The following is a 25,167-nucleotide window of genomic DNA, read 5'->3' as shown; positions in this document are numbered from 1 at the left end:
ATGGAGGAGAGAGCACTGACAAGCAGAAAAGGAGAGACGTGGGGTTTTGAGGCAGCATCTGCAAGGGGTGGGGAGCGCGGGGCTCGGAGCCTCGCAGTTCTTTGTTGGGGGCGGGGGCCTCGTTATTTCCGAGGCAGCAATGGCTCCCCCTCGGAGGTCCCTCCGCGGAGACCGCCTCGCGCCTCTCGCCGTCCCCAATCCCCGCCCCTCCCAGCCCTCGCTGACCCCACAACGTGGTCGGACTGCGGTGCCTTTAAGGCTTTTGCCTGCTGCACATGCTCAGCTCTTTGTGTGGTGTTGGAGTTTTTCTCTCTTAAGAGAAAAAGAAGAAATAGGCAGGAGGATGGGGCGGAAGAAGGGGGAAGCGCTAGGGAAAAAGCGCTGCACTTTTGCAGCTGCAGACGGCGGACAGGAAGGGCTTCTTTTCTGCTGAAGCTGCGAAGCCCGTGTCGATCTCTCATTTGTGGGACTCCGGGGACGCGGGGTGCGCGTGGGGCCAGGGTGCCCGCACGGGCCGGGGGGACGGGCACGCGGGCCACACCTGGGGGGCCTGTCTCCCGTCAGCGCGCGGACCAGGCGGGGTGGGCGCGCGCGGGGGGAGTCCCCGGTCCCTGTCAGGGGCGGGGCGAGACCAAGGCTCCGGGCCTGTGGGGGGGAGTGTAGGCGCGCGCGAGGGCGGGGGGCGGCCCCACGCATCGCCGGCTCCAGGCGCTGCCGCCGCTGCGGGCTCGAGGCACCGGAGACAGAATGACTGCTGGGGCGCCGCTGGCCGCCGGGCGGGCGAGGCGGGGCTGACCGCCACCTCCCCGATCGCCCCCTTCCGCGTTGGGCGCGCCCACTTCGGGGCTCCCGCTCGGCCCCCGCCCTCCCGGGCGCGCGGCGCTCGGAGCCGAGGCAGTTGGCGCGGGCCGCGGGCGAGGCGGGGCCGCTCGCGGGGTCCCCTCCTCCTCCTGGTCAGGTCCCCTCAGGAGCGCCGGGCGCAGTGTGCGCCTCCCGCTCCCCGTCTCCGGCCCGGCCCGGGACGCCGCGGGTGTGGGGCCGGCCCGCTAAGGACAAGGTCAGGATACTGGGTGGCGGCGATGCCCGAGTGCGACTGGAGGCAGCCGAGCGGAGGCGACGGCGGTTGGGATCTGTCCCTCCTGACCGGGGAGCGGGACTGGGACGGGCGCCGGTGAGGAGGAGGAGAAGCGGCGGCGGAGAGGTTTTCTGCGGCCGGAATTTCCCTCAACTGCATCCCTGTCGGCGCCCGCGAGCGCAGTCTCGCCGGGCAGGGGCGCCGGGGAAGATGGAGACTGGGGGCCGGGCCCGCACTGGTGCCCCGCAGCCGGCGACCCCGGGGCTGTGGAGGGCTCGGCCGGCGGGCGGCGGCGGGGGCGCCTCCTCCTGGCTGCTGGACGGGAACAGCTGGCTGCTGTGCTATGGCTTCCTCTACCTGGCGCTCTACGCGCAGGTGTCCCAGTCCAAGCCGTGCGAGAGGACCGGCTCCTGCTTCTCTGGCCGCTGTGTCAACTCCACCTGCCTCTGCGACCCGGGCTGGGTGGGGGACCAGTGCCAGCACTGCCAGGGCAGGTTCAAGTAAGTGCCTTCGCCAGACCCCGAACCTCCAGCCCTGCCTCACTCCCGTCGCGGCCTACCCCGCCCCCGTCGCGGCCTCGGATCCCCTGGCAGGGAGTGAACCGCAGCGCGCGGAGGTAGCGGGCGGGAGTGGGGCCCGCGCCGCGCCCCCTCCAGCCCTGGGGCGCCCCGGGAGCGCTCGGGCCCGCGCGGGAGTCCTGACCGACGGGAGCTAAGCCTTTCTCGAGCGTTCCAGATGTCCGCAGCGACTTCTGATCCGCTGCTCAGCACGAACATTTTCACAATCTGTTACGATGCCCAGCACCATTTTCTTAGGAGTATATTTTAAAATCGGAAATTATCTAAGTTACTCATGAAATACATGCGCATTGTGAAAAATTCACAAAAGTGTAAAGGTTCAGTTATGATCCACCAGTACCTCTGTCTTCCCCTATCCTCCTCTTCTCTCTGGAGGTGACCCCTTCTAACATTTATTTAGTCATCATAGTGATCTTAATAAGTAGAGTTTATGATGGGCTTGCTAAGTGCCAGACACTCTTCTAAGCGCTTCATGTCGATTTTCTCATTCATTCCTTACAACTCTATGACTTGCTGAATTATTATGCTGGATTTACGGAGAGAAATCGAGGCGATACATTTAAGTAACTTGGCCAGGATTACACAGTAGTAAGGGCCGAGGTATGATTCCAAATCAGCTAGCACATTCTGGAGCCAGTACACACTCCGGAATGTGTACTTTTAACGAATTTGCTGGGACAATCTTGAATTGAGAAATACAAAGGTTACTTTAGGTTAGATAGAAGGATGAAATACTCGGACGTTTTTATGTGGTGAGGATAATGGATTTTTTTCTAATCGGTTAATTTACTATCAGCTTTTGTGCGGGAACATCGCTTTGGCTTATCTGAAGCTCAAGGAGCCTAAGAAGTTTGCTTCGCTAAGGTGAAGGTACTTTCTTCGTACTGGTTGATGTTTATTACATTCTTGCCTGATAAAAAAAGCAATGGGTCAGTGTAGGGGAGTAGCAAAAGTCAGTTAACGTTGGGGCAGGATTCTAACAACATGCGGGTAACAGTCATTAAGAAAGTCAACTTCTTAGTCTTCTAGATACTTAATATGAAGTTTGCTGGCTGGTTTGTGGCTCTTGAATATTGTAGATTACTGATACTGTTAGGCTGATAGCCAAAATCTAGGTGAAATTTCTCTTGGGCTCTAGGGCAAAGGTAAGACTGGTTCACCTTATTAATGTATTCTAGGACTATTTCCTGGAGTTGTAAACACAGCATATTTCCTTTTTTTTTTTTCTTTTAAAAAAAACTTACTGTTGCTGATTAAAATAAATGTTCCTTAAAACTCAATGTAAAAATGTATATTTTTAAAATGGCACTTTAAAATTTTAGGTAGTCTATGATTTAAATTAACTAGTAGGTTTTGGAAGTGAAATCTTAAAGTGAAGTTTTATGAAATTTATGCAATAGGTTGAAATTTTTCTAGGGTTTATACTTTAAAGTTAGTATGTAATGTAGTTTTAAAAATACTTTTAAAAAAATTAGGAGAGATGCTGATTAAAAGTTTAAAAAGTGTTTCAAGATGAGGAAAGAGATCTTACTAAATTCTGCTTGTTAGTTGCTTTTTTTTTGCTTGTGTTCTTAAACGTTTGCTATGACACAGTAGCATTCAGCGTCTTTTCCTAGCAAGAGAGAATTTTGAACATAAAAAATGGTCATCAGCAGTGAAAAAGCCTCATCCATTTTTTACATTTTTTTTACATAAATAGGGAGAGTGCCTGATTTATATGTAATTTAGGGATATTGGCCTTTGTGTGGGTGGGTTTGCTCCGTTTGTCTAGAGAGGACAAAAATTCCTGCAGTCCTGAGAAGCTTCATATTTAGAATACATTTTAAAGTAGCAGAACTTGTTAATCAGCTGGATCAGCAGCCTGTGACCTCACTAGCAGATGTCATCCCAGTTAAAAAGATCACAGATCAAGTTAAAACTAGCTTAAATAACATTGAGAGGTGGTGTTCATAAACAAAATACATTAGTGAGTAGAAGAATAGATATTTGATGTAGATATTGTTAAATAATGATAAATCTTGAGCTAATCATTTGAGTATTCGTCATTTCCTTGGAAGCTATTATTTCCTAGGACTCATTGTACTCTACTGGGTAAATGCTTTTGCATTTCTCTGTGGAATACAAGCTATTAATTAGAATAAATATAACTGGTGTAACTATCTGTGTTTTATTATGTATACTCTTAGGGATAAAGAACGCATTGGTATTTAATGTTAAAGCGAAGGATTATATTTAGTAGAAAATAATTCTTCTTGGTAAAGTACATGCAAATAAACCTATAAAAGGTTTATTTGAAGATAGTAGCTTGTTTTACCTGGCATTTGAAGTAATAACACAGTGGGAAAGACTTTAACTAGAAAATCTCACTTCACTAATTATCTTGAAAATCTTTTTCTAAACTAAAGTATAGCAACCTTACAAACAGACATCAAAAATGATTGATCAATCTTGGTAAGCAGGTGTCAAAATTAATTGGTTGGCTCCATGGTAACTTAGCTTTTTTTCTACTATAGGGATTTCGCCAGGGAATAAAAGTGTTCTTCAAATGCTTCTTGAGGATAGAAGATTGATAGTTGGGGGAAGAAATACAGAAGCAAATATAGTATCAAAAGTGGTACTTCAGTTCTCTTAGCATTGATTCCAGTCTTCTGTTTCCATTTGAAAAGAATAAAGTACTCAGAATAACAAGTCATTTCTTCCTTACACAGGTAAAACAAAAGGAACATTGATTTTTCAGTCAAAGCTAGACTAAAGGATTTGGGATTGAGAATAGGAAAATATATTTGAAGTATAATAAAGATACAGACTGTAATTCAAATCGTATTTATTTGAATAGTTCAGTGTAATGTTAAGCAAGAAAATATTTTGCTATAATCTATTTGAATGACATTCTCTATTAGAAGGCAGTTCTTGAGAATTAATTTTGTAGAGTAGTTGAGATTTGTGTAAATTTATATAAATATAAAGAGTATTGCTCTTTATATTAGTCAAATATTAAGGGATATATTTTTACCCCTCTTAGGTTAGTCAAATTTGGATACTTCATTTCACACATTTAAAATGGAAGTATGCTGGGTGCTGTGGCTCAGGCCTGTAATCCCAGCACTTTGGGAGGCCAAGATGGGAGGATCCCTTGAGCCCAGAAGTTTGAGACCAGCCTGGACAAGATAGTGAGACCTCATCTCTACAAAAAATGTTAAAAAAGTAGCTGGGCATGGTGGCACACATCTGTGGTCACAGCTACAAGAGAGAGTGAGGCGGGAGGATTACTTGAACCCAGGAGGTTGAGGCTGCAGTGAGCTGTAATCGTGCCACTGCGCTGCAGCCTGTGTATCAGAGCAAGACTTCTCAAAATTTTATATATACATATATGAAGCATTCTATTTGTAGCTGCAGCAAAATGAAGATATAATGATATAATGTCAGGAATTAGGTTGTTATTGTAAACAAAAAGGGGCAGAATTAAGTGTGTGAACTCTTCCCCCAAGCTGTTAAAAATATATGCATATGGCCTGGCGTGGTGTCTCATGCCTGTAATCCCAATGCTTTGGGAGGCCGAGGCGGCTGGATCCTGAGGTAGGAGATCGAGACCATCCTAGCTAACATGGTGAAACCCCATCTCTACTAAACCTACAGAAATTAGCGGGGTGTGATGGCATGCGTCTGTAGTCCCAGTTACTCAGGAGGCTGAGGCAGGAGAATCACTTGGACCCAGGAGGTGGAGGTTGCAGTGAGCATCGATCGTGCCACTGCACTTCAGCCTGGGCAACAGAGTGAGACTCTGTCTCAAAACAAAAAACCAAAAAACAAAAACAAAACAAAACATATATATGCATATGTAAATACATATATACTTGGAATCCTTTTTACTTGTAAGGAAACTGACAGTAACTATAAACTTAAACTGAATGTTCCCTGTCCCTAAGACTTCCTTATTTCAAAGTTTTATTCTAATGGATAATTTATATCCATGGATTATATTTACATTATTAAAGTATATAATCATACAGTAGGAATTTAAAATAATTTAAATTGAGTGTTTCTTAGATTCTAAATTTATAAGGTAAGTTACTTGTAGTAGCATGGTTTTCAAGAACACGTGTCTGCATGATTTGGCCCCTTTAGCTGATTCGACTCACGCTTCCCTGCCCTGACTGGTCTTTTAAAGTTCCTTGAAAGTGTCACATTCTTTTTGGCCTCAGTGCATTTTATACACAGTTACTTCTGTGAACTCTTTCCTCTCTGGTCTTTGCTTGGATGATTATTGATCATCCTTCTAATCTTACCTTAAATACTAGTTTCTAAAGGAGGCTTGTCTGACTCTTCACACTGGGTTACCCCTTATATACTGCCCTGATAACACTATTTTTCCATCTTAGTATTGTCAAAAATGAGGTGTTTAATTATAATGTTGATAGTTATTTCAACAAAATTTTTAAGAGATTGAGGTATAATTGTCAAAATAAACAGCACAATTTAAAATGTACAACTTATTTATTTAAATTGTACAATTTGATAAGTTTTGTCATATGTATTTGCATTTGAAACTATCACCACAATCAAAATCATAAAAATATCAATCACACTAGAAAGTTTCCATATGTTTCCCTTGTAAACCCTCCCTTTTCCAGTTGCCTATGCCTGTCCCCGGGCAACTATTGATCTGCTTTCTCTCACTATAGATTTGTTGGCATTTTCTAGAACTTTTTGTAAATAGAATCATACATTATATACTTCTTTTTTGTCTGACTTCTTTTACACAGCATGTTTATTTTGAGAGTCAATCACGGTGTATTAGTAGTTTATTCTACTGCTAAATAGTGTTCCAGTGTCTGGATACACCATAATTTGTTTATCCATTCAACTGCAGAGGGACATTTGGATTGTTTCAAATTTTTGGCTGTTCCTTTTAAAGCTGCTATGAAGTTTCATGTGGAAGTCTATCTTTGTATGGATATATGCTTTACTTTCTCTTGGGGAAATACCTGAGAATGGCTAGATCATATGGCAAATATATATGTAACCGTTAAAGAAACTGACAAACTGTTTTCCAAAGTAGTTGTATCATTTATGTTCCCATCAGCAGTGAGTCTGTTCTATCTAGTTAATTTCACATCCATACCAATACTTGGTATGGTCTTTTAAATTTTTGTGATTCTAATAAGTGAATGGTATGTTATTGGGTTTTAATTTGCATTTCCCTAATGACTAATGATATTGAGTATCTTCTCATGTGCTTACTTGCCATCTGTATATCTTCTTTAATAGGCATCTATTCAAATCTTTTGCATGTTAAAAAATTTTCTTATTGATTTTTGTGAGTTCTTTACATTTTCTGGATTACTAGCTTCTTATGAGCTATATCATTTGCATATATTTTCTACCAGTCTGGGGCTTGTCTATGAAAACACAATGAAAAGAGAATGAAGTCTCTTGACAGTATTTTTCAAAGAATCTAAGTTTTAAATTGATTAATTCCAGTTTACCATTTTTTTCTTTTATGGATTATGCTTTTCATGTTGTGCCTAAGAAAAGTTTGCCTAGGCTGGGTATTGTGGCTTGTGTGTGTAATCCCAGCACTTTGGGAGCCTGAGACAGGAGGATTACTTGAGTCTAGGAGTTTGAGACCAGCATGGGAAACAACGCAAGACTGTGCCTCTACAAAAACATTTGAAAAATTAGCTTGCGTGGCGGTGTGCCTATTTAGCCTAGCTACTTGGAAGGCTGAGATGGGAGGATCACTTGAACACAGGAATTGGAGGCTGCAGTGAGCTGAGCTGGGATTGTGTCACCATACTCCAGCCTGGGCAACACAGCAAGACCCTGTCTTTAAAAAATAAAAAAAATAAAAATAAAAATAAAAAAATAAAAAAGAAAACTGCCTAAACCAAGTTGATAAAGATTTTCTTTATTTTTCTTTTCTCTAGAAGTTTTGTAGTTTTAGATTTTACATTTAGATTTATGGTCCATTTTAAGTTAATTTCTATATATGGGGAGAGTTATGGAACTAATTTCAGTTTTTTGACATATAGGTATTTGTTTTAGCACTATTTGTTGAAAAGAGTATTCTTTCTCTGTTAAAGTAGCTTTGTACCTTTGTTGAAACCATTCATATATTTGTGTTTCTATTTCTGAGCTCTGCTTTGTTTCTTGATCTCTTTGTCTGTTTGTATATCAGTACAACAATGTCTTGATTATTGTTTCTTTGTAAGTTTTGAATTCAGGGAGTGTTTTTCAGTTTTGTTATTTTCCAGTTATTTTGGCTACTCTGAGTCCTTTGTATTTCCATATGAATTTTAGAGTCAGCTTGTCAGTTTCTATAAAAAACCTACTAGGATTTTGTTTGTAATTATGTTGAGTCTATAGATCAGTTTTGGGGAAAATGAATACCTTGTCAATATTGAGTTTCCTAACATGGTAGATCTGTTTATTTCTTTAGTTCTTTAATCTGTCAGCAGTGTTTTTAAATTTTCAGTGAATAGGTGTTGCAGCTCTTTTGTCAGATTTTTCCCTAAGTACTTAATATTTTTGGATACTATTGTAAATGGCATTTTTTAAACTTTCAGTTTCGATGGTTGCTCTCATACTGAAATACAACTGATTTTTGTATGTTTGATTTTTTATCTTGCAATCTTGCCAAACTTACTTGTAGATTTTTGTAGATTCCTCATGGTTTTCTACTTAGGTGGTTATATTGTTTACAGATAAAGATATGTTGACTCCTTTTTTTGCAGTCTAGATGCCTTTTTTTTTCCTTGCCTTATTTCACTGGCCAGAACCTCTATTACAGTGGTGAATAGAGGTGATGAGAGTAGTCAATCTTACTCATGATTTAGGGGGAGATATTTGATCTTTAACCATGAAGTATGATGTTATCTGTAAGTTTTTTTTTTTTTAGATGCCTTTTATCACATTGAGAAAGTTCCCTTCTATTCCTAGTTTGCCAAGAGTTTTTACCAGTGATGGAAACTGGATTGTATTAAATGCATTTTCTGTGTCTGTTGAGATAATCATATGATTTTTTCAAGTTTGTTAACATGGTGAATTATGTATATACCTTTTGAATGTTAAACCAACCTTACATTCCTATAAACTTCCTCTGACACAATATGCTTTCTTTTTTGTTTTAGGTTGGATTTGGTTTGTTAAAGTTTTATTTATAATTTTTGTATCTGTGTTCATGAGAGATATTAGTCTGCACTTGTCTTATAATATATGACTAGTTTTGGTGACAAGATAATGCTGGCCTCCTATAACAAACCCCATGGGACTCTTGATCATTTGCTGGAAGAGTTTTTATGGAATTGGGATTATTTTTTCATTAGTGTTTGGTGGAATTCACCATTGAAGCCCTCTAGGCCTAAAGTTTTCTTTAACTCCAAATTTGACTTTTATTAATATAAATTCAACTTATTTAATATACAGAGGCTATATGACTAGAATCCTTTAAAATTTATTGGCCAGAATATTGTCTATCTTGGTATTTTTTTGTGCGTGTGAAAAGATGGAGTGTTGTATACATTTCAGTTAGTTCAACTTGGTTGATAGTCTTATTCAAGTCTTCTACAACCATTCTGATTTTCTGTCTGTTTTTACCACTTATTGAGAGAAAGGTATCTTCAGTTATAGTTTTGTATTTACCTGTTTGTCCCTACAGTCTTATCTGTTTATCTTTCATGTATTTTGAAACTATGTTATTAGGTGCATAAAATTTTGGATTATGTCCTCCTGATAAACAGAGCCTTTATCATTATCCAATGACCATTTGTTGAAAAGACTATCCTTTTTTCATTAATGTCTTTGCGCCTTTATTGAAAGTTAATTGGACATCTTTATGTATATTTATTTTTTGACTCTTTTCGGTTCCATTGATCCATATCTCTATCCTTTTGCAAATTCCTCACTTACTTTATTAGTGTATGTGTGTGTGTATATGTATATATATTTGAGACGGAGTCTCACTCTGTTGCCCAGGCTGGAGTGCAGTGGCGTGATATCGGCTCACTGCCATCTCGCTTCCCGAGTTCAAGTGGTTCTCCTGCCTCAGCCTCCTGAGCAGCTGGGATTACAAGTACGTGCCACCACACCTGGCTAATTTTTGTATTTTTGGTAGAGATGAGGTTTTGCCATGTTGGCCAGGCTGGTCTCTAACTCTTGACCTCAGGTAATCCACCCACCTTGGCCTCCCAAAATGCTGGGATTAGTATATTTTTACAGTAAATCTTGAAGTTAGATAACGAGATTCCCCCAACTTTATTTTTATTTTTGAAAATTTACTTGGTTCATTTTGTTTTTCATACACGTTTTAGAACAATTTGTCAATTAAAAAAGTCTTGCTGGGATTTTTATTGAGATTGTGTTGACTCAGTAAGTCATTTTGAGGAGAATTGACGTGTAAACAATATCGAATTATCTCGTTCTTCATTGCAGTATGTTTTTTCATCTATTTGGGTTTTCATTGATTTTTTTACAACATTTTTTGTAGTTATCAGATACAGATTCTGGGTATATATTTTTAGTTAGGTTTTTTTTTTTGTTTGTTTTTGTTTTTGTTTTTTTTTTGAGATGGAGTTGTGCTCTGTCACTCAGACTGGAGTGCAATGGCATGATCTTGGCTCGCTGCAACCTCCGTCTCCTGGGTTCAAGCGATTCTCGTGTCTCAACCTCCTGAGTAGCTGGGATTATAGGTGCCTGTCATCACGCCTGGCTAATTTTTTGTATTTTTAGTAGAGATGGGGTTTCACCATGTTGGCCAGGCTGGTCTTGAACTTCTGACCTCAGGCAATCTGCCTGCCTCAGCCTCCCAAAGTGCTGGGATTACAGATGTGAGCCACTGCGCCTGGCCATATTTTTCGATTTTATACCAAAGTATTTTATGTTCTTTGAGGCTGTTGTAGTTGGCAGTATTTCTTTTAATTTCAATTTCCAGTTTGTAGACTTTAAAAACATAATAAGGGAAGATTATACGTGACTTTATGCCCATAAATTTGAAATAAATGAAATGGACCAATTCCCTGTATCATACAGATTAACAAAAGTCACTCATGAGGAGGTAAATGAAAAGAATATTTCTATGTCTGTTGCGTAAATTGAATTCAAATTGCAAAACTTCATACAAGGAAAATGTCAGGCTCAGATGGCATCACTGGTAAATTTTACCAAATGTTTAAGAAACAAGTAATACTAATTCTAGGCAAGTTTTTCTAGAAAACAGAATAAGAGAGAATACTTTGTAACTTATTTTGCAAGGCTGGCATTACCATGATAAGAAAACCAAAAAAAGATATTACCGGGAAAGAGCAGTAACTCTTATGAACACAGAGGCAAAAATCTTTAACAAAGTATTAGCAAATCATATCCAGCAATACATAAAAAACATAATACATTGTGACCAAGTATGGCTTATCCCAGTAGTACAAGGCTGACTAAACATTTGGAAATCTTTCTTTGGTGATATTTCCTCTCTCATATCTCTTTATTTTTTATATTTGTGGTTACATTATAGCTGTATGTATTTATGGGATACATGAGATATTTTGATACAGGTATACAATGCCTAATAACCACATCAGGGTAAATAGGGTATTCATCACCTCAAGCATTTATCCTTTCTTTGTGTTATACACAATTCATACTAATTATACTTTTTACCCATTAACCATCCCCATTTCCCCCGCCCCAATACCTTTCCCAGCCTCAGGTAACATCCTTCTACTCTCTATCTCCATGAATTCAATTGTTTTAATTTTTAGCTCCCAGAAATAACTGAGAACATGTAATGTTTGTCTTTCTGTGCCTGGCTTATTTCATGTAATGTAATGACCTCCACTTCCATCCATGTTGTTGTGAATGGCAGGATATCATTCTTTTTTATGGCTGAATAATACTCCCTTGTGTATATGTACCACATTTTATTTATCCATTCATTTGTTGATGGACACTTAGGTTGCTTCCAAATTTTGACTATTGTGAATACAGCTGCAGCAAACATTGAAGTACAGCTATCTCTTCAATATACTGATTTCCTTTCTTTTAGGTATATACTTAGCAGTGGGATTGCTGAATCATGTGGTAGCTCTATTTTTAAATTTTTGAGGAACCTGCAAACTGCTCTCCATAGTAGTTATACTAATTTACCTTCCCACCAATAGTGTAAGAGGGTTCCCTTTTCTCTATATCCTTGCCAGCATTTGTTTTTGCCTGCCTTTTGGATATGAGCTATTTAACTGGAGTGAGATGATATCTCAGTGTAGTTTTGATTTTCATTTCTCTGATGATCAGTGATGTTGAGGACCTTTTAATATACTTTTTGACATTGGTATGTCTTCTTTTGAGAAATGTCTGTTCAGATCCTTTGCATATTTTTGAATTGGATTACTAGATTTTTTTTCTTATAGTGTTGTTTGAGCTTATTATATATTCTGGTTATTAATCCCTTGTCAGAATGATAGTTTGCAAATATTTTCTTCCCTTCTGTGGATTGTCTCTTCATGTTGTTGAGTGTTTCCTTTGCTGTGCAGAAACGTTTTAACTCAGTGTGATCCCATTTATCCCTTTTTGCTTTGGTTGCCTGTGCTTGTGGGGTACTACTCAATAAATCTTTGCCTAGTCTCCAGGTGTCCTGGAGAGTTTTCCCGATGTTGTAGTAGTTTCATAGTTTGAGGTCTTAGATTTCTAAGTCTTTAATTGTTTATTGTATATGGTGAGATATAGGGGTCCAGCTTCATTATTCTTCATATAGATATCCAGTATTCCCAGCAGAATTTATTGAGGAGACTATTACTTCCCCAGTATATGTGCTTGACACTTTTGTCAAAAATAAGTTCACTGTAAGTATGTATTTATTCTGGGTTCCCTATTCTGTAATTGTTCTATGTATCTTTTTTTGCTGCTTTGGTTACTATAGCTCTGTGGTATAATTTAAAGTCAGGTAATATGATAGTTCCAGTATTGTTCTTTTTGCTCAGAATGGCTTTGGCTATTCTGGGTCTTTTTGGTTCCGCATAAATTTTAGGATTTTTTTTTCTATTTCTGTGAAAAATGTCTTTGGCATTTTGATAGGGATTGCATTGAATCTGTAGATTGCTTTGGATAGTATGGACATTTTAACAATATTGATTCTTCCAATCCATGAGCATGAAATACTCCATTTTTTTGGTGTCTTCTTCAATTTCTTTGATTTTTCCCCAGCCTAGAGATTTGTGGAACTTGGAACTTCAGAGAGATGATTTAAGGTATCTGGTAGAATAAATTTCTAAGCAGCAAAGCATTCAAGATGTGACTTGGGTGCTGTTAAAGGCATTCCATTCTAAAAGGGAAACAGAGCATAAAAGTTTGGAAAATGTGCAGCCTGACAATAAGATAGAAAAGAAAATCCCATTTTCTGAGGAGAGATTTAAGCCAGCTGCAGAAATTTGCGCGAGTAATGAGAAGCCAAATATTAATTCCCAAGACAATGGGGAAAATGTCCCCAGGGCATGTCAGAGGCCTTCAGGGCAGCCCCTCTCATCACAGGCCTTGAGGCATAGGAGGAAAAAATGGTTTTGTGGGCCGGGCCTAGGGTTCCTATGCTGTATGCAGCCTAGGGACTTGGTGTCCTGTGTCCCAGCTGCTCTAGCTATGACTAAAAGGGGCCAAGGTGTAGTTCAGGCTGTGGCTTCAGAGGGTGCAAGCCCCAAGCCTTGGCAGCTTCCACGTGATATTGAGCCTGTGAGTGCACAGGAGTCAAGAATTGAGGTTTGGGAACCTCTGTCTACATTTCAGAAGATGTGTGGAAATGCCTGGATGTCCAGGTAAAAGTTTGCTTTGGGGTGGGACTCTCATGGAGAACCTCTGTAGGTCAGTGTGGAAGGGAAATGTGGAGTTGGAACCCCCACACAGAGTCCCTACTGGAACATCGCCTGGTGGAGCTGTGAGAAGAGGGCCACTGTCCTACAGACCCCAGAACCATAAATGCGCCTACAGCTTGCACTGTGTGCCTGGAAAAGCCACAGATGTTCAATGCCAGCCCATGAAAGCAGCCAGGATGAGGCTGTACTCTGCAAAGCCACAGGGTCGGAGCTGCCCAAGACCATGGGAACCCACCTCTTGCATCAGCGTGACCTAGATGTGAGACCTGGAGTCAGAGGAGATCATTTTGAGGCTTTAAAATTTGACTACCCTGTTGGATTTTGGACTTGCATGGGCCCTATAACCCCTTGTTTTGGCCAATTTCTCCCATTTGGAATGGCTGTATTTATCCAATACCTATACCCCCATTGTATCTAGGAAGTAACTAGCTTGCTTTTGATTTTACAGGCTCATAGATGGAAAAAACTTGCCTTGTTTCAGATGAGACCTTGGAGGTGCTGAAATGAGTTAAGACTTTGGGAAAGCATCATTTGTTTTGAAATGTGAGGATATGAGATTTGGAGGGGCCAGGGGCAGAATGATATGGTTTGGCTGTGTTCCCTTTCAAATCTCAATTTGAATTGTATCTCCTAGAATTCCGATGTGTTATGTGAAGGAATTACCCAGCAGGAGGTAATTGAATCATGGGGAGTGGTCTTTCCCGTGGTATTCTCGTGATAGTGAATAAGTCTCACAAGACCTGATGGGTTTATCAGGGGTTTCTACTTTTGCTTCTTCCTCATTTTTCTCTTGCTGCCACCATGTAAAAAGTGCCTTTCGCCTCCCACCACGATTCTGAGGCCTCCCCAGCCACGTGGAACTGTAAGTCTGGTTAAATCTCGTGTTCTTCCCAGTTTTGGGTGTGTCTTTATCAGCAGTGTGAAAATGGACTAATACACTTGGTAATTTATAATTATAGAGATATATTGGCTCATGATTCTGGAGGCTGGGAAATCTAAGAGGCTGACATCTTGTAAGGGCTTTCTTGCTGTATCATCCTGTGGCAGAGGGTAAATAGAGGGTCAAGGGATAGGCAAAAGCATTCAAATCTCATCCTTTTATAAGGAACCCATTCCCCTGATAATGAACTCACTCTTGGGGTAGCAGCGTTAGTGCCCTCGTGGTCTAATCACCTCCTATTATGCCCCACCTCTCAACACTAATCCAGAGTCTTAACTCAGTCCAGCACCAACTCAAAAGTCTGAAGTCTAGGGTCTCTTCTAAATCAGATATGGGTGAGATTCAAGACACAGTTCATCCTGGGGCAAATTCCCTTCTAGCTGTGAGCCTGTGAAATCAAAACAAGTTGCCTACTTCCAGAGTACAATGGTGAGACAGGTATAGGGTATACATTCCTGTTCCAAAAGAAAAAAAAGGAGTAACAGACCCCAAATAAGTCCAGAACCCAACAGAACAAACAATGTTAAATCTGAAAGCTAGAGAATAATCTTTTTATGACTTCATATTTTACCTTCTGGGCACACTGGGATGAGGATTGGGCCCCCAAGACCTCAGGCAGCCCAGCCCTTAGGCTTTGCTGGGTTGAGCCTACATAGCAGCTCTCATGGGTTGGAGGCTCATGCCTGTCGCTCTCTAGTCTGAGGCTGCACATGGGTGACTCTGTAGTTCTGAGGTCTCAGAGGCAGCCCTGCTCCCATGGCCCTATTAGGCATTGCTCTAGCAAGTACTTTATGATGACTCTTGCTGTAGCATCATTTCAAATCTACATTGAGGTAGCCACACCTCCACAACTTGTGCAGTCGGTGCACCTGCAGAATTGGCACCACATGGATGGAAACCACCAAGGCGTATTTCCTATACTTCCCAGAGCTGCAGCCAGAGACACACCCTGGTTTGCTTGAGCAGTGACTGGGGAGGTTAAGGGGAGCTGTGCCAGAATGCAGGGAGCAGATACTTGAGGCAGCACAGAGCAGTGAATGCTGAGGTCCCATAGATGCCTTTCTGGAAACTTTGATCTCAGGATCCTAGATGGGAGGGGCAGCCCAGAAGACCTCTGAAATGCCTTCAAGATCTCTTTCTATCTTGATGACTAGCACTTGACTTCCTTTTATCCATGCTAATCTCTTTATGCAAGGGTTACTTGGCCACACCCTTGCATGCTTCGCTTTTTTCTTTACATATGCAAACTATGACTTTTCCAAATCCTTACTTTCTGCTTCCCTTTTAATAATATGTTTTGTTTTTAAATCATTCTACCCTCTCGCATCTTTACTATATGCAGTTAAAAGTAGCCACGTAGCTCTTTCAATATTTTGCTTAGAAATTTCTTCCACCAGATATCTTAGTGAAGTAGTTACGTTTTCTGGGGCATATACCCTGGGGTTCATCATCATGCACCAGGAAAATTTAGGGCATGGACACATACAAGGGGTTTAGGAGTAGAGGTTTAATTGATAGAAGAGAAGAGAAAGAGAAACAGCTTCCTTTATAAAGGGAGGGGTGTCTGATTGGAAAGGACTGGCTGGTGGCAAATGTGCTGAGTTTTATAGTCCAGTTTGAGGAGGCGGTGTCTGATTTATGTAGGGGTCACAGATTGGTTCTATCAGGTATGACGTTTACTTAGTGCATGGGGAAGGCTGATTGCCCCACCCAAATCTTCTCATGCAAATGGACTTTGCAACTGATCAGGGCCATTTTGTCTGCTCCTTACAATACACGTGGCTGGCAGAGAAGAGAGGATGGAGCCGCCATTTTGAAAATGTCTAGTCCTTGGTTCCTGTCAGCATTCACGCATGCAAGTTCCCAGCTTGCAGGCTGCTCCTTGTTAGAAAATGATTTGGGGCTGCTTTTCATTGAAAAGGAAAGCCTTACCAAGGACTCCCATGCCCTTGTTATCTAAGTAATTCCTTTCTAACTCCCATTATACTAGCTTATTGCTCTTAAATTCTGCCTTCCATGAAGCACTCAGATATGGGCACAATTCAGCTAAGTTATTTGCTGCTTCATATCAAGGATGGCTGTTACTCCAGTTTGCAATATCGCTTTCCTCATTTCTGTCTGAGGTAGCCTCAGAATTGCCTTTACTCTCCGCATTTCTACCAATATTCTGATCACAAGCACTAATGTAATCTCTACGAAGTTTTAGACTTTCCCTGAAGTTCTCTTCTGAGCCCTCATCAGAATCATCCTTAATGTTCTTTTCATGGCAATACAAGCTTTTTCTAGCCTTTTTCTCCAAAGTCTCCCAGCCTCTACTTATTACTGAGTTTCAAAGTGGCTTCCCTATTTTCAGATATTTGATAAAGTGACGTTCTATGCTTCAATACCAGTTTTTTGTCTTACTCAGTTTTGTGCTGCTATAACAGAATACTTGAGACCTAGTGATTTATAATGAATAAAAATTTATTGGCTTATGATCCTCTTGGGAAGTCCAAGATTGAGGGGCCAGAATTTGGCAAGAGCTTTCTCATTGCATCATTTCATGACAGAAGAGCAAAGAGAGGGTGAAGAGAGAAAGAGAGGAGGGCAAGAGGGGGTGAACTTACCCTTTTATAAGGAATTAATTCCTGCAATAACAAAAGGCATTAATCCATTCATGAGGGCTATGCCCTTATGGCGTAATCACCTCTCATTTATCCCCACATCCCCACACTGTTGCACTGGGGATTAAGTTTTCAACACTTTTTTTGGGGGGCGGGCACATTCAAACCATAGCAGAGACTCTGGTTCATAATTAAATATTCTGTTTTAGGAGGCAATCAACTTGTTTTGGTTCAGCACACATGACCTAGCTCACTTTTCAAAAAACAATTAGAGCTTTACTGAGTTACAATTTACACCTCACCATATTCACCTTTTAAAGATGTACAGTTCACTTATGTTTAGCATATTCAGAGAGTGATACAGCCATCACCATTACCTAATTTTAGGCTGAAGAGCCAAATTATATAAACAAATTGGTATCTGTGACTTGTTAAAAAATAATTTCCAGGGTATCTTATATAGTCAGTATGAAATCAAACTAATCTATACTTTAGATGTATAAAAATGAATTTTTATAATGATGTTTCATTATAACATCATTATTATATCAGTATTTTACCATCCTGAGTTATCAAAGCATATTATAATTTCCAAAAATGTGGAAATAAATTGAGGTAGGCAAAACTTTAAGATGGCCCTTTTGACTTTTATCCCTGGTATTACTGTTATGATTATGTTATGTCATTTGTCAAAAGGGAGATTATCTGGGTTTTCTTACTCTAATCACATGAGCCCTTTAAAAGCAGAGCGTTTCCCCTGGGTGCTAGCAGAAGAGGAAGCTAAAGACTCAAAGCGTAAACTGGATTTGACATGCTAATGCTGGTTTGAAGATGGAGGGAGCCATGCCTGAAAGTACTAGAGAAAGTAGCCACTTGGTGCTGAGAGCAAGCCCTGGTCAGCAACTGGCAAGAAAGTTGGGACCTCATTCATACAACTGGAAGGAACTGAATTCTACCAGCCGTGAATAAGCCTGGAAGTGGATGCTTTTCTGGAGCCTCTGGATAACAGCCTCGCTCAGCTAACACCCATCTGAGTCTGTAGGGACTTCTGTCCTATAGAACTGTGAGATAATAAATGGATGTTCTTTTAAATTTCTATGTTTATGGTAATTTGTTACCAGCAGTAAAAACAAATTTAGGGGCATATTTAGCAACAAATCATTGAGAAAAGTTATTCTGGCTGAATTTCAGTCAATGATATTAAGTTACCAGAAAATTTATTATTTAAACGTGATGGTCAATTGAGTTTTATTATCTTTTACAGTAATAATACAAGGTGATTGTGATTTATTAATTTAAGCTTTTTATAACACCTTGTGTACCTGTCTTTGATTTCTTTGGTCTGCCATGAATGATTAGAATTAATGCTCAAAATGTTTGGTATAAGGTTACTAATTGCTGTCTGGATCCATGAAAGGAAGATGCTCTGGCATTTTAGATAGTGATTTATTTGACCCTATCTGATGCACAGTATACTTCCAGTCTACCATTTGAGCCAAAAAGGGAAAAGGAGAAATGTTTTACAGATAGCATAAAGTTATGAAATGATCAGTAGATGTGATGCAGTTTAGCCAAAAGGGGAAGAGATTGATCTTGTCATTAGATAGTAGATTAATTTGAAAATAATGATTACCATGTGCAAGAGAAGTACTCCATGATTAAAAAATGTTCGAGTTGTATAGTTATCTCAGTAGCTTAAGGGAATGTTGAGGAAAAGTGTATTAATGAGCTGGAATCTTATTTGGAAATGTCCTAGTTAGAATTATAGAGCTCAGAATTAGCTGATGTTTTAGTCCATTTGTATTACTATGAAGGAATACTTGAAGCTGGATACTGGATAATGTGTAAAGTAAAAAGATTCGTTTGGCTCATGATTCCTCAGCATGTACAAGAAGTATGGCACCGGCATCTGCTTGTATTGCGGGGCTCAGGCTGCGTCTACTCGTAGCAGAAAGCAAATGGGAACTGGTGTCTGCAGAGATCATATGGCAGGAGAGGAAGCAAGGGGTGGGAGGGGCCAGGCTCTTTTTGATAACCAACTCTCTCAGGAACTAATAGAGCGAGAGCTCACTCTTTACTGTGAGGATGGCACCAAGCCATTCATGAAGGATCTGCCTGCATGATTCAAACACTTCTGGGTAGGCCTCACCTCTGACATTGGGGATCAAATTTCAGTGTAAGGTTTGGAGGAGTCATGTATTCAAACCATAGCAGTTGAGAATTAGACCTCAAAGTCAGATAGATAATGGTTAAAATGTCAGCTATATCAATACTGAATTGGAGAACATGATTTTCTTGTGTGGCCGTAATGGGCTAATACTTCACCTCAAAATTAAATTACCCACTCATTTATGGGCCAAGTTAGGCAACTGCTGGTCTGTATTGCGGGTAGGACAGCAGTAGTGGAATATAGTAGTCAGAATGCATTTCCTGTGCCTAGAATAGTCTGAATGACTATTCAGTGAATGATCTGATAAAGAAGTTAGGAAAAACAGTCCCATTTACAGTAGCATCAAAACAAACAAACAAACAAAACCTTATGATAAGTTTAACCAAAGAGGTAAAAGATCTATATGTAGAAAACTAGAAAACATTAATGAAAGAAATTGAAGATGACACAAATAGATACTTTGTGTATTCATGAAGTGAAAGAATATTGTTAAAATGTCCACATTACCCAAAGTGATACACAGATTCTATGCAATCCTATCAAAATAGAAATATAAAAAAAATCCTATAATTTGTTTGAAACCACAAAAGACCCCAAATAGCTAAAGCAGTGTTGAGCAAAAAGAACAAAGCTAGAGGCATTACACTACCTGATTTGTCTTTAAAAAGTTAATGGAAAATGTGTATTATGAAAAATCTGCATGGATTTCAAATTTTTTTTTGCACCAAAATAAACTCATACCAAATTGTTGTAACAATGGGATCAAGTTTGAGACACTAAGGAGGATAAGACATTGGTTTGAAAAGAGCCCCTGTCAGAGCAACATAAATTCTGCTAAAGTTGAAGCGAGAGCAAACATCAAATTATTTGGTGAAGCTTGGGTGGAAGAAGGTGAAATTATTGATGCTTTGTGAAAAGTTTATGAGGACAGTGCCCGAAAGAAATCAGCAGTTTACAAATGGGTAACTCATTTTAAGAAGGGATGATACGATGTTGAAGATGAAGCCTGCAGCAGCAGACTATTCACATCAGTTTGTGAGGAAAAAATCATCTTGTTCATTCTCTAATTGAAGAGGACTGATGTTTGACAGCAGAAACAATAGCCAACACCATAGACATCTCAATTAATTCAACTTAATTCTGAATGCAAATTAAAGTTGACCAAACTTTCCACTCTATTGGTGCCAAAACCACTCGGACCAGATTAGTTACAGATAAGAGCAGAGGTTTTAGTGGAAATTATAAACAAGTGGGATCAAGATCCTGAAGTATTTCTTTGAAGAATTGTAATAGGTGAAACATGACTTTACCACTACAATTCTGAAGACAAAGCACAATCAAAGCAATGGCTATCAGGAGGTAGAAGGGGTTCAGTCAAAGCAAAAGTAGACATGGCCCCATGATTGTGGTTTGGCTGTGTCCCTACCCAAATCTCATCTTGAATTCTCGCGTGTTATGGGAGGGATCTGGTGGGAGGTAATTGAATCATGGGGCCAAGTGTTTCCCATGTGGTTCTCATGATAGTGAATAAGTCTCATGAGATCTGATGGTTTTATAAAGAGGAGTTCCCCTGCACAAGCTCTCTCTGCCTGCTGCCATCCATGTAAGACATGACCTGCTCATTCTTGCCTTCCACCATGATTGTGAGTCCTCCCCAGCCATGTGTAACTGTAAGTCCATTAAACCTCTTTCTTTTGTAAATTGCCCAGTCTCGGGTATGTCTTTATCAGCAGTATGAAAATGGACGCTAATACACTAATCTTAAAATGTTTTCTCAGGGCACCTGAGAAACTGTTTTTCTTCAGTTAATAATGTAAACAAGACTGCATTGACATGGTTAAATTCACAGGACCTTCATCTCTTTAGGGATGGACTAAATGACTGATATCATTGCTTACAAAAGCTTCTTGACTTTGATGGAACTTATGTTGAGAAATAAAGTTTATATTTTTTATTTTTATCTGTTTATTTTTTCATGAACTTTTAAAGTCATCTCATAGTTATTAAAACGGCATGATACCTACATAAAAACAGACAAATTGTCCAATGGAACAGGATAGAGAGCCCAGAAATAAATTCATACATCTACAGTCCACTGATTTTCAGCAGAGGCTCGAGGAATACACATTGGGGAAAGGACAGTCTTGTCAATAAATGATTCTAAAAAACTAGGTATCCAAATGTACAAGAATGAAATTGAACCCTTATCCCTTATACAAGAATCAACTCAAAATGGATTAAAGATATAAATGGAAGATCTGAAACTAAAACTACTAGAAGTAAGTATAGGAGAAAAGCTATGACTTGGGTCTGAGCAATGACTTCTTGCATGATTCGAAAAGCACAGGCAGCAAAAGCAAAAATAGACAAATGGTATTGAATCAAAAAGCTTCTATACACCAAAGGAAATAACAGAGTGAAGAGACAACCCACACACTGAGAGAAAATATTTGCAAATCATACATCAGATAAGGGACTCATACCCAAGACATAAAAGGAACTCAAATCAATAGCAAGAAAACAAATTATCGTATTTAAACATGGGCAAAGAATCTGAATAGATATTTTTCAAAAGAAAACATACAAAAGGCCAACACATATATGAAAAAATGCTCAACATTATCGATCATCAGGGAAATGCATATCAAAACCACAATGGGATGTCATCTCATACTTCTTAAAATGGCTTTTATAAAAAAGATGAAAGATAACAAGTGTTGGTGAGGATATGGCAAAAAGGGAACTTTTATACACTGTTGGCAGGAAGTAAATTAGTACAACCATTTTGAAAAACAGTATGGAGGTTCGTCAAAAAACTGAAAATAGAATTACCATATGATCCAGCAGTCTGGGTATATATCCAAAGGAATTGAAATCAGTATGTTGGAGAGATGTTTGTGTTCGCATGTTCATTGCAGCATTATTCTTAATAGCCAATATTGGGAAACAACCTAAGTGCCCACCAAGGGATCAATGGATTAAAAAAAGAGGTATATATACATAATGAAATAGTATTCAGCCTATAAAGGGACAAAATCCTGTCATTTGTGACAACATAAATGAAACTAGAGGCCATTAGGCTATGCAAAATAAGCTAGGCTTAGAAAGACAATTATTACCTGATCTCACTTAAATGTGAAATCCAAAAATTTGAATCAATCGAAGTAGAGAGTAGAATGGTGGTTACCAGAAGCTGCGGGTGGTGGTCGGTTGGGCAGAGAAAGGAAAAATATTGGTCAAAGGGTGCAAAGTTTCAATTAGGAAGAATAAGTGTTCTATTATTCTGTTGTTTTATTGTACAATGAAATGACTAATGTTACTAATTATGCATTGTATATTTCATATACTACATTGCTAATAGAGTGGATTTTAAATATTTTTGCTGCAAAAAATATGTGTGTGAGGTGATGGGTACGTTAATTAGCCTGATCTGCTCAATCTGCAATATATACATGTATTGAAGCATCACATTTTACCCCATGAATATATACAATTATTATTTGTCAATAAAGATGAAATAAAAAATAAAAAGGAATAAGCTGATAAATAGTATTTTAACTAGAAAGCCTGTTTTAAAAAAGATTTTTGTGTGAAAAAGACTTACAAAAGCCGCCCTGCATAAAGACTATCCCTGAGTGGATCTGACTATTCCTTCTAGGCTGGTTATGCCAGGACTAAACCTATATTCTGTGATAAACAGGATTTATTGTTTCAGAGATTTTGTAATATTAAAACTGTCACACTTTCTTATTTTTATAATGTGTTAAATTATATATCCATAGTCAGGATACACAACAACATCCCACTAGATTTAATTTTAGTACTGTCTAATATTTGTGCTGGTTTTCCTGCATTTATTAATGGCAAACCTTGTATTATAAACAGCCCAGCATGCTTTTAATTAAGGACTCTGCATTAGGCACTTTCAGCTATAAAGAGATATTGACAAGGCATATGGATATGTGGCAGGCATCTAGACAAGTGATTGGCAAACTTTTTCTGTAAAGGGCCAGATAGGAGATATTTTAGGCTTTGTTGGCCAGATGGTCTCTGTTGCCAGTACTAAACTCTGTCCTTGTAGTGTGTTAGCAATCTTAGATAATATTTAAACAAACTAGTGTAGTTGTGTTCCAATAAAACTTCATTTACACAAACAGACAGTAGGCTAGTAGTGTATGTAGTACTGATCTAGATGAATAAGTCAATATGGTTCTCAGTTCAAGAGGAATGATAGAAAGTTTTAAAACAGTTGTTTGAAACTTAGAATGCATTTTAGAAATAATATTAGAAATAGTAGTTATGTAAGAGCCTATTTTACTTTTTGTAGGGAGTTGAACTATGTGCTACCTAATTTCTGGAGAGCGCCACACAATTGGAATGTAAGGGTATTAGGAGTAAGAAGTAAAAAAAGGAAATAGAAAACTAGGTGTTTATTGTTAGAGTATGGTCCTGGAGTGCAAGACTTATGAATTTTAGAAGGACAGTTCTAGATTGTGAAGAGGTCCAACTTATGTAAGGGGAATGCTTTGCCCAAGTGGCATGCAGGCGAAGGTTCTTGGAGTTTAAGAAGAGATCATGAAACTGCAGAAGGAGAATTGTTATTTATTACAGAAGTAGCAGGAGATTTTTCCCCTTTACACATGTCTTGGTGGTGAGAAGGAATTTTCCATTTCTTTTACCTTGATTGGTGACATCCTCCCATGCTTCCAGTGGGCTGGAATTGGCAAAGAGGAAACCTTTTTGTAGTAAGTGGAGGAAAAGGTGGGCTCTTGGTAGGATCTTTAGTGGTAAGGATGAGGAATTCGGGGATTGTGCTGAGTAGTTTCCTTTTAAGTTTGGGAAATTGTACTACTGAAGTTGAATAGGATGGGACAGGGAGTGTAGTTTTCAGGTACTCCTATTGTTTAGCTTAGGTGGGGAGGCATAACAGTTCCTTCACATCACTTCTTATAAGAGGAGATAAGGATTACTGTGGTAACTCCTACAATATATGTTTCTTTGGAGGAGTGGGGATATGTATTTTTAATTTTTGTGGGTACAGAGTAGGTGTATATGTTTATGGGGTATGTGGGATATTTTGATACAGTCATGCAACACATAATGATCACATCATGGAAGGTAGGGTATTTATCTCAAGCATTTAACCTTTGTGTTACAAATAATCCAATTATACTATCAGTTATTTTAAAATGTACAATTAAATTATTATTGACTATAGTCACCCTGTTGAGCTTTCAAATACTAGTCTTATTCATTCATTCATTCTATTTTTTTTGTACCTCTTAACCATCCCTACCTCCTCCTCACTTTACCACTACCCTTCCCAGCCTGTGATAACCATCTTCCTACTCTGTATCTCCATGGATTCAATTGTTTTGCTTTTAGATCCCACAAATCAGTGAGAACATACAATGTTTTTCTTTCTGTGCCTGGCTTATTTCACGAAACATAATGACATCCAGTTCCATCCATTTTGTTGCAAATGACTGAATCACACTATTTTTATGACTGAATAGTAATTGATTGTGTATATGTACCACATTTCTTTATCTGTTCATCTGTTGATGGACCCATGGGTTGCTTCCAAATCTTGGCTATTGTGAACAGAGCTACAACAAACATGGGAGTGCAGATATTTCAGTATATTGATTTCCTTTCTTTCAAGTATATACCCAAAAGTGGATTGCTGAATTGTATGTTAGTTAAATTTTAACTTTTATGAGGAACCTCCAAAGTATTCTCCATAGTGGTTGTACTGATTTACATTCCCACCAACAGTGTAAGAGGGTTCCCTTTTCTCCATATCCTCGCCAGCATTTCTTATTACCCGTCTTTTGGATATAAGCCGTTTTAACTGGGGTCAGATGGTATCTCAATTGTAGTGTTGCTTTTCATTTCTGTGATGATCAGTGATGTTGAGCACCTTTTCATACATGTGTTTGAAATTTGTAT

The 25,167-nt window shown here is 39.4% G+C and overlaps 1 protein-coding gene across 6 annotated transcripts in view; it reads left to right on the top strand.

Annotated features, from left to right (window-relative positions):
- LOC105467216 (attractin like 1) overlaps positions 1-25,167 on the top strand; it is an 882,222-nt gene that overhangs the window by 30,155 nt on the left and 826,900 nt on the right. For 4 of the 6 annotated variants that reach the window (XM_011716724.2, XM_011716714.2, XM_011716708.2 and 1 more), the window contains exon 1: positions 896-1,575. The exons of 1 other annotated variant lie outside the window; for it this stretch is intronic. In XM_011716724.2, coding sequence (XP_011715026.2) covers positions 1,286-1,575 — 290 coding nt within the window. In that variant the 5' untranslated portion in view covers positions 896-1,285. Of the gene's footprint in view, positions 1-363; positions 485-895; positions 1,576-25,167 lie in introns of those variants that run through there. One more of the 6 variants, XM_011716729.3, reaches the window with a different exon arrangement.

The sequence above is a fragment of the Macaca nemestrina genome, chromosome 9 (genome assembly GCF_043159975.1).
Source record: "Macaca nemestrina isolate mMacNem1 chromosome 9, mMacNem.hap1, whole genome shotgun sequence".
In the NCBI taxonomy this organism is placed as follows: Eukaryota; Metazoa; Chordata; class Mammalia; order Primates; family Cercopithecidae; genus Macaca; species Macaca nemestrina.
Note: the sequence above shows the minus strand (reverse complement) of the source record. Positions and strands in the feature narration are given on the sequence as shown.